The following is a 9,778-nucleotide window of genomic DNA, read 5'->3' on the forward strand; positions in this document are numbered from 1 at the left end:
GATAGTAGAATCATGCCGCAAAAGAGAACAAGAGCTGTCCAAATACAATACACTTGACAGTTTTTCCCCTTTCACAGTGTAATTATGTCTGTCACTGGATATAATGAATACAATTACTGATTTGATTGTGAATACCTGTTGTAGCGAACTAGTAAGTTAGTTTTATGTGAAATTATACCCACAAATTTGGAAATATAGCAGTACCTCCAAAAAGTTTTCTTTTTTTTAAACTTAAATAATGTTAATTTAAACAAGAGCTTGCCAAGCAATATGGTCCCCTACCGGTGAAACTCCACCATTGTAAGTAAAAAAAAAAAATATATATATATATATATATTTGTTGCCATAGCAACCAGAAATTTTTGACGTAGGAACAAAATGAAATGACGTACATAATCTCCATATTGCCATCTATCCATGTTTCAAGTTTCATGAAAAAATATTAAAAACTTTTAAAGTTATCGCAGGATCCAGAAAAGTGTGACGGACTGGCTGACGGAAAGACAGACAGACGGACTGCAAACCTTAAGCCCCCTCCGGTTTCACCGGTAGGGGACAATAACTAGGCAAATCCAGGCAATGTTTACATTATAAGCTACCTACCAGTACATACAAATTCAAAGACAAAACCTCTCTCAAAACTAGTAAATGGGAAGCGACTGTGTTTCTGTTTAAGACCTTCATTTGGACCTTACAGGCCCAAAAAGCCATTACAAGCATAGCAGTTTAACTTATTTAGTGGAAATACTTTGTAATATTGACCTTGACTGGAGAGTGATAAAATGCAATAACGGCTAGCTCTGCATGTACCATAAAACTAAGCATATGTGTTAATGTTTCAATATGATGATGTTGTATGTTGACCTAAACCAGAGCAGGGTACTTGTAGTTTTGATACCTCTACAACTACCTACACACAAATGAACTTATATACAAGAATAAGTCAGGTTTTTTACCAGGCAATTCTACTGTTTACCAACTTATTGACATGTATAACCAAATATGTAAATCATTTGATAAAAAAAACAATCTACCTGTATCGTAAATTGCGACATAAGCAAAGCCTTCGACAGGGTTTGGCACAATTGAAAGAACTTGGGTTCTGGCGGATTTAAGTTATTTAAACCTTGTTCTATGGACAGGCAACTCACAATGAGTCATTATTTGCTGTGATACTGTTTGTGATTATAAAAAAAATAAACTTAAACTTGAAACTCTTTGGTCCCATCAATTTCTTATTTAGACCAATACAAAAACAACATAAGAAGGACAATTTTTTAAAACTAACAATAAAATAAACAATATTTATACATCACTTAATTTTTTTAAAGATTGTGGGTTTTCACTAAATTTGCAATGATTGTTATTAATTTTTTATTTAAAAACTTTTTTTAAAATACTGCCGGACTTCAATATGACACATAAACAATATAAACATCAGACAATATACGAATGTACGAAACTGCCCCAGAGGGGACCTGTACATTACTGAAAGAAGAAGAAGAAGAATATATGGGTAAGAGAAAGAATGTGCAATAAAACTAATAGTTATAGCTAACGATTATCCAGATTGTGAAATAAAACAAAAATAGATAAGCAAGTTATTTAATGCTACTCCTCTGACTCCTTAACAAAAACATGTGATAAAAAAATTCAACACCAATTGTAAAACACATTTGAGCGTCTGTTTATATATACATACAAATCTCAACTGAATGATTTTGTATTTACATACTGTAAACAACAATATAATATACTAACTATACTGCAGCTTGCATATGCATAGTAATTTCATAGCACTTATAATGCTGTACCACTCATATTCTTGTGATTTTGTGGCATAATATGGCATATAAAATATTGAAATATGTATTTTAAAAATACTTACTAGTAAACAAGAGCTGTCACCATAGGATGACATATGCCCCCTATAAACCCTTTGATAGAAGTTGAGCATTTTTCGAAACCTAAAAGCAGATTTTGAAACGTTAACGCGGGCCCCAAGTTCCAGGTCAAGGTCACAGGGGTAAAAAAAATTGTGCGTATGGAAAGGCCTTGTCCATATACACATGCATACGGAATATAAAGGTTATTTCCAAGGGACATAGAAGTTATTAGCATTTTTCAAAACCTAAACGCAATTTTGAAACCTAAACGCGTACCCCTGGTTAAAGGTCAATGTCACAGGGGTAAAAATTTGTGTGTGTATGGAAAGGGCTTGTCTATATAAACATGCATACCAAATATGAAGGTTCTATCTCAAGGAACATAGAAGTTTTTAGCATTTTTCGGAACCTAAATTGCAGATATTAAAACCTAAACATGGACCCTAAGTTCAAGGTCAATGTCACTGGGGTCACAATTTTTGTGCGTATGGAAAGGCCTTGTCCATATACACATGCATACCAAATATGAAGGTTATATCTCAATGAACATAGAAGTTATGAGCAATTTTCAAAACCTAAACGCAGATTTCGAAACCGAAACGCGGACCCTAAGTTCAAGGTCAAGGTCACAGGGGTCAAAATTTGTGTGCGTATGGAAAGGTCTTGTCCATATACACATGCATACCAAATATAAAGGTTATATCTCAAGGGACAAAGAAGTTATGAGCATTTTTTGGAACCTAAACACAGTTTTCAAAACCTAAACACAGACCCTAAGTTCAAGGTCAAGGTCACAGGGGTCAAAATTTGTGTGCGTATGGAAAGGCCTTGTCCATATACACATGCATACCAAATATGAAGGTTATATCTCAAGGGACATAGAAGTTATGAGCATTATACGAAACCTAAACGCAAAGTGTGACGGAAGACGGACGGACAGACGGATGGACAGTCCGATCACTATATGCCCCCCTTCCGGGGCATAAAAATAGGGTAGGACAAAATTATTTCATTATTTATTTTATTTAGGAAAAGGTACACTTATATTATGATTCTAAAACTGAACAAAATATTCAAACCATATTGACCAGTTTTTTTTTACCATTGATTTGAAGTTAAACACAAAAAACAACAGAAAACTAGTGTCAGGGGTTTGGTTCATTTGGTTTCATTTTGGTTCATCCAGGAAATGTGTACCTTTTGAATTGGACTAATTCAGAAAGTAGGTCATTGCCAAGGTCAAAATAATGGCAGGTGATGTGAGTGTGTTGAAAGTGTTCATAGATCACATCCATGCCATTATCAAAGCTGTGTGAAAGCACTATTGATGTGAGACGAAACGCGTCATTTTTTGTTAATCTCGCATGAAGGGAAGATCTAGTGACCAAACAAACAGACTGTTTGTTTCCTGCATCTGTAGATGCTGGGGGCATAAAAACATGTTCTTTGATTATCACCACTAATCACGCCAGCTGTTTTGATGGGTGTTTCATCCTTCCAGACTTGGTAGATTTGCTGCTGTTTGGTCGAGTTCTTGACGTGCTGGGTTCGTGAGCCTCATGTGTGGCTTGGAATACGAACTCATAGATGGCCTTGTTCACTTCCTGCGGGGACTCCATCATCACCATGTGACTGGCATTGTCAATGATGACAAGCTCAGACTTATGCAGGACCTGGAACAAAGGAAGAATATTATATTAAATACATAAGTTAAACATTACTGGCACACAACACTGTGATGTAAACCAAGCACTTAACTTGATTTAACTCTTTAATTTTCATTCTTGTAAAAACAGCAAAGGCATGAAGTAAAGTGAAATTTCAGCAAAAATTTGACATAAGGTTACAGCAAAACATCCTGTATACGCTAGTGACATTATTTTGAATATGTTCACCATGTCAGTAATTTTTATGTTTTTTTTTATTTTCAGACATTTTCCATTTGGGTTTTTTTTTCCAGTGAAGACGGAAAATGCAATATTGATCATATTGATAGATAAAAAGAATGCCAAGTAAATGTTGAATACACATAAGTGGTTTTGTTTGTCACAAAAACATGACCACTTTGATTGCTTGTAGTTAAAGTCTCACTAAATTAATTGATCTGTATCCAACACTAACCTACCTTTAAACACTGTGCATTGGCACATTTCTGACAAATGGCAAATTTGGAATTATTTTGTTTAATTTAGTGTGTGTACCAAGCAGTTTATGATGTCCCTATTTGTCAAAGCTGGATTATGTGAAGAGCCCTAGTTTGTCCTGGCAGCGGTTTTTCATTTGCTTTGAAACTCATTGAAATTAGAAATGAAATCTAGCCACAATTTCCAATTAATTAATTTTTCTAACAGAAACATTTTAAATTGTTTTGCTTTGTGGTGAAACAAGCATACCAAGAAGAAACTAGACAAATTAGCAAACATATTGTTGTATTTTAAAATACAAAAGGCTAGTTTAACCTTTTCCCGATAAGGAGCAAAGCGAAAATGACTTAATGCAGCCAGCATAAAACCAGAACAGCCTGCAAGTAACACGCAATCTGTTCAGGTTTTATTCTGTTTGCTGCTTATCAGTATCGTAGTATGGAAATGAAGCCTTTAAATATTGAATGTAGTAAAAAATGTCTTCATTTAATGTGATTTTCTAAGGGACTACAAACACGTCAAAATTTGATTCTAAGGGGTCAAAGTTTAATTTCTAACACATTTCTCACCTCATGCATTTCCTGTTCCTCCTCCAGGGTAACAAAGCTGTCATACTTGCCGTGTAGCAGCAGTATTGGCATGGTGAGCCACTCATGAAAGAGGGCGTCGCCGTCTAGCCAATCCTGTCCCTGCATCATGCTTCGTAACACGTGAACAGGCACGTCAAACGCATGCTGACGAGATTCACCTGTCTGCGCTGTGTTGTGGAATGCATTCCTGCAAAGAATGCTATATTAAATTGCTGTGTTGTGGAACGTATTCCTTAAAAGAAAGTTATATTTATGCAATGTGTTGTTGAATTAATGCAAGCAAAGCAAAGAATGTTTACACTGATTTGTATGTTTATTTGTTCGTCTGAGGGCAATGTCCTCATGGTGGTAATTTTTATTGCCTTCTAACGTTTGTTCTGCATAAACTATTCATTCAAATGTCATCTCCTAATTTGCTTGCAGGATTTTGATTAAACATGACAGGAATTATTCTCAGGTAACTTTTTTTTAAATTGTTAAATTAATACTTAAATCATTCCTGTTAACTACATATGAAGGTCAACAAAGCAAAAACTAAATTGATACAAAACATATTCTACAAAACCAAGAAGCCCAAAGCTAATCAGATAAAAAACAGGGACTCTGGAGCACTGTTACTTATCTAGTGACCACTTAACTGTTGCCAATCATAGTAAGCTCCCCTTGCTTGTCTAGGATTGTTTACTCGAGGATTTACAGTGCGTTGATAGGATCATGTAACCATTGAAATAACTGGATAGTAACTATCATTTTATCCACTTCATCCTTGACTGACAATTCACAATATACATCTCCCTTGAGGCAAACATGTAGTTATTTAACCTTTTTTTTTTAAATAATATTTTTTTGAGTGTGAACTGCAGGTTCTTGCATGCAATGCATACCAAAACGTGTCATTGTAATTAATTGACATTTATTTGATAACGCATCATAATATTGCAAAATGACCCATTCTCAATGCAATATAAAAATTTTTCAAATGGAATAAAAAATATAATTGATAGGTTAGTAATTTAAATGACTTTTTGTTTTATTACATTTTTTTGTGCGGTTAAGTACCATTTCCTCTTTGACCACTCTTAATGTTTTAAATTGCAAGGTTAAAATGTTTGAAAATAATTTAGTTCGTCCAAATAATACATAAAAAGTACACAAGCAAGATGTTCAGATTTATTGTACAAATGAAGTTATCATCAAATGGACCTTTTCACACATTTTAGCATGTATTGAATATTCCCATTAAATGCTTTAACTTGATAAATGTAAAAAAATAACTAAATAGCTCAATTAAAAACAAGAAGAAAATGAAAGAAAGTATTCCTTCTTTTGGCTCAAAAAACTAACCCTTGGAGTAAAAGTCCAGAACCGATACCTCTCGGCAATCCTTGTTCTCACATATGTGTTGTATTTTATACTTTATTTGAGAAATTCTCCTAAAGTCACAAAATATAATGCTAACAAAATAACTCGCCAAATTCTTCAATCTTTTCGTCATTTACCAAAACGTGAAAAGGTTCCTAGGTAAGTCAAATTGACATTTACAGGTTTGGGCACATTGGCAGTCCCAACATGATTATCAGGGACAACACTTTCCATTGTATGGTATTTTTGTTTAAAGGAAGTCTTGAATTTAGAAAAAAGGCTGAAAGTTATGTCCCTGATATGGCTGAGCAAACTGCACAGGCTAATAGTGGATGAAATTGTATGCACAAGAAATTAACCTCAGTTTTCCCAGATCAACCTCAAATAAAATTTGAACAATTGTTCTAACAGTTACACTTTATTTAAAGTCTGAGGCTGTTACAAAGACTAACCCTTGTGAGCGATCAGGTCACGCATACCTTTCAAACCTGTTAAAGATGCAAGGTTTGAGACAAGACAGGAAGCACACCGGTAGTGAGAAAAGGCCCGTTTGAGGGGCCAGCGGTACAGGGGCCCCCCCACTCGCCAGAACCAGCTTGGTGACCCGCCGCACACGACGCCGACCCAGTGCAGCTGCAAATGCACACCTGTAATTGAACATTAGATATATTCAGTAAATAGGTGGCTTTATGCTTTAATACGTCACAATATTTTGTAGGGGATTAACCCATATGCCCCTTTCATTAATATTAATGTGTGCATTGCAGATTTAAACTAAGAAAAAAACTAATGATAATAGATATAGCATTGAGTGGATGAGAATGTGTTCCTCAACAATCAGTGCATATTTTTGTTCATTCAAAACAGTGAAAAGTATTTATTTCAAACACAATTTTAACAAAATTTACAAATAAAAAACTTAAAAATATGTATCTGATTTCTCAAATTGCAAGCTAGATATTTCTTATTTTAATAAAATCACAAATTCCATTGGCAAAATATTCTGCGTAAGAATTCCCTCTCCACATCCCCTGGAATGGCTGTGGCCCCAATCTCCCAGGATTGTGAATGTACCCTAAAAATTTACAATGTGCATGCCTCTCTTCCTTTACATACCACAAATAAGAAAATGTATGATATTTGTTTAACGTATTTACCCATAAGAATGGCCAATTATGATATTCTCTCTTTTACAATATTTATCGAACATTGCTTCCATATCAGACAGGATTTCTTTAAAATGGTATGCAGCCGCATTGGAAGACGCTGGGCTCAAACCATGGCCAATCAGGTCTGGGGCAACTATTTCCAAACCCAGACTTCCGAAAAACTCAATCTGAGGATTCCAGATGTCAGCCGATCCACCGACCCCATGTATGAAAAACAGAGTTACATCTTTGAATGGAGAATCTTTGTGAGAGGATCTCCATTCATCAAGATCTGGAAAACAATCAGAGAGTGCGCTTGAAACACTTGTGGCAAATGACCGCACATTTAAATTTTTAGCACTGACAGGTCTATGTCCTTTAGTTCTTCTTGGAGATCGAGCACTTTTGGGTGCAGGAATTGAATCACTTAGCTCCTCCTCTGATTTCTCGACAATACCATCAAGATGAACGTTAAATGAGTTGGGTCTGACATCTAAATGAACATTTGAAACTGACTCCGCGCTCGTAGAGTGGTTAGAATGCGATGGTGACTGGACCTGCAGCCTACCGTATGGTTCCGTCTCAGACTTTGGTCTTGCTATTTGTAGGGTGTCCGAATAGCTTCTGCTTAATTTAGGGTCAGGGGTTCTTATCTGATTGGGAGCACTGATTTCAATGTTTTCATTTGTGGTTGATTGTTTTTTTGCATCTTGAGTTGAGGTATCAATTGGCTTAGTTAGCCTTGCATGCACTGATGGACCTGGAATATTTAACAAGGCATTTTCTCTGTACTGCATATATGCCTGCATTTCGTTGTTAAATTTTTCATCACGTTCTCTTGGGTTCACATGGCGAATATGCAGCTTTCTTTGGTTTCGGATCTCAATGACACTTTTTAAAGATTCATTGGATGGTGCCACCCGGCGGGAATGCCTGGAGTGCAGTGAAGTTGTTTCTATCTCATCCATGGTGAAAGAAATACCAGTCAATCAGTGTTAACTGGAAAAGACATCAACACGCATTTTAAGGTGTTGCAAATATTTTACAAAAGCTTCGCAGACAGAGACAGATGCCCCCTCCCCCCCCCCCCACCAAACAGGGCCTTGACACACAATTTTTTGCAACAAAACTGACATTACAAGTTGTTCTAAGTCATCATATTAGTGTAACAAAGCCACTTAAATAAGTTTCTGTTGACACAGAATTATGCACTTCTGTTAAATCATAGTTATAGTTAATGGGTTGAGAATATTATAGTATTATAGCTACTGATGTCATGACGATAGAATTAAATTTATTTATCATTTTTGGATGAGAAGGTCAGCGATAGTCCATTCTCATTCCGGAAAATCGATGTTGCTGATTTAGTGGATAATAATTGAAAAGACTGAAATTGAGATACACTTAGTCATCAGTCAGTGGTATAACACAGTTTAAAGTAGGAGGCCCATCAATCAATCCTTTAATGACATATCGAATTTAAACCAATTTAAAACTAAATGTTACAGCAGCGATTATTTTCCTTCTTTAAAAAGTACCGGAAAACGGTTCTTTCCCAATTAGGAAAAAAATACAAATTTTCCAACTAGAGGTTTCAAAAAAAAAATATTATAAATAAAATGCAACATTTAGTTAGTTTCCCTATGCAGCTAATGAGCTATGCAGCTCTATATAATATTGACAATTTGACAACATTTAGTTATCAATTTTAAAGTAATTGGGTTCAAAAAATCAAATATACCAAATATCAAATATACCAATATGAAGACTTCACAACGCAAATTTTCCCAATTTCAGGGTTTTTCGGGCACAATTTTCCCAATTGGGCTGGTACCGGTACTTGTCCCAATTGTGCACAAAATTGTGTCAATTGTGTCATTAACTCCTGAAGTGTCATTGGAGTGGAAGGGCATGATAATATGCACATGTCGATCCTGTAGGAAAGCTGCATATAAAATTTCATCAAATTCTGATCATACAATAAGACACAGAAAAATAAAATTTGATAGAAAAAACAAAAGGCAATTACAACTACCTAGTTACATATAATAACATTGTGATCATTACTGTCTAAGATTAAACCCAAAAAGTAATTATATCTATTAAAATGCATGAAATTCCTGAACAATTAACTGAGCAAAACAACCTGAAGATATTTCATGCCAAGCGTAAAAGGAAAGGCAATGTGAAGTTTCAGAAAATCCATTTCATTAGTTCCTGAAGTCTTGTGCAGAAAAAGTAAGGAAGTCATTACAAACTTACATCAAAATAATCAAAAGGCATTTACTACATGAAACATGTTTTAAACAGAACGACCTAAAAATTATGTAGGGACCTAAATTATGAGCATGTCTTTCCTATAGAGAGGTTCATCAAAATCTGATCTTTCCTGTCTAAGATCTTGCATGGAGATAAAAAGTTTAACAGAAAGACAGATGAAAGATTAGATGGATATAAAGTAAGACAGAAAAGATTTTTCCAGAAAATCGTTAAAGACCATAACGAAATCTATTGAAAATACAAATTTGACTGACAAACCAAGTGGTGACTATATGCACTCTATCTATCTATGTATCTATCTATACTGTTGAACTCCCCTTGCGGGTATTATTGACAGGTCAATATAGAATAAAAATGTTATCATTCAG

General features: G+C 35.0%; 1 protein-coding gene across 1 annotated transcript; it reads right to left on the bottom strand.

Annotated features, from left to right (window-relative positions):
* Nucleotides 1–353: 353 nt before the first annotated feature.
* On the bottom strand, nucleotides 354–8,123 carry LOC127852871 (protein ABHD8-like). The gene is made up of 4 exons (XM_052386883.1): nucleotides 7,140–8,123; nucleotides 6,462–6,629; nucleotides 4,600–4,807; nucleotides 354–3,559 (listed from the first exon to the last, which is right to left on the bottom strand). The coding sequence occupies exons 1-4, from the start codon at nucleotides 8,096–8,098 to the stop codon at nucleotides 3,350–3,352; spliced, it is 1,545 nt and encodes a 514-aa protein (XP_052242843.1). The 5' UTR covers nucleotides 8,099–8,123; the 3' UTR covers nucleotides 354–3,349.
* Between the last annotated feature and the right edge of the window lie 1,655 nt (nucleotides 8,124–9,778).

The sequence above is a fragment of the Dreissena polymorpha genome, chromosome 12, assembly GCF_020536995.1.
Source record: "Dreissena polymorpha isolate Duluth1 chromosome 12, UMN_Dpol_1.0, whole genome shotgun sequence".
In the NCBI taxonomy this organism is placed as follows: domain Eukaryota; kingdom Metazoa; phylum Mollusca; class Bivalvia; order Myida; family Dreissenidae; genus Dreissena; species Dreissena polymorpha.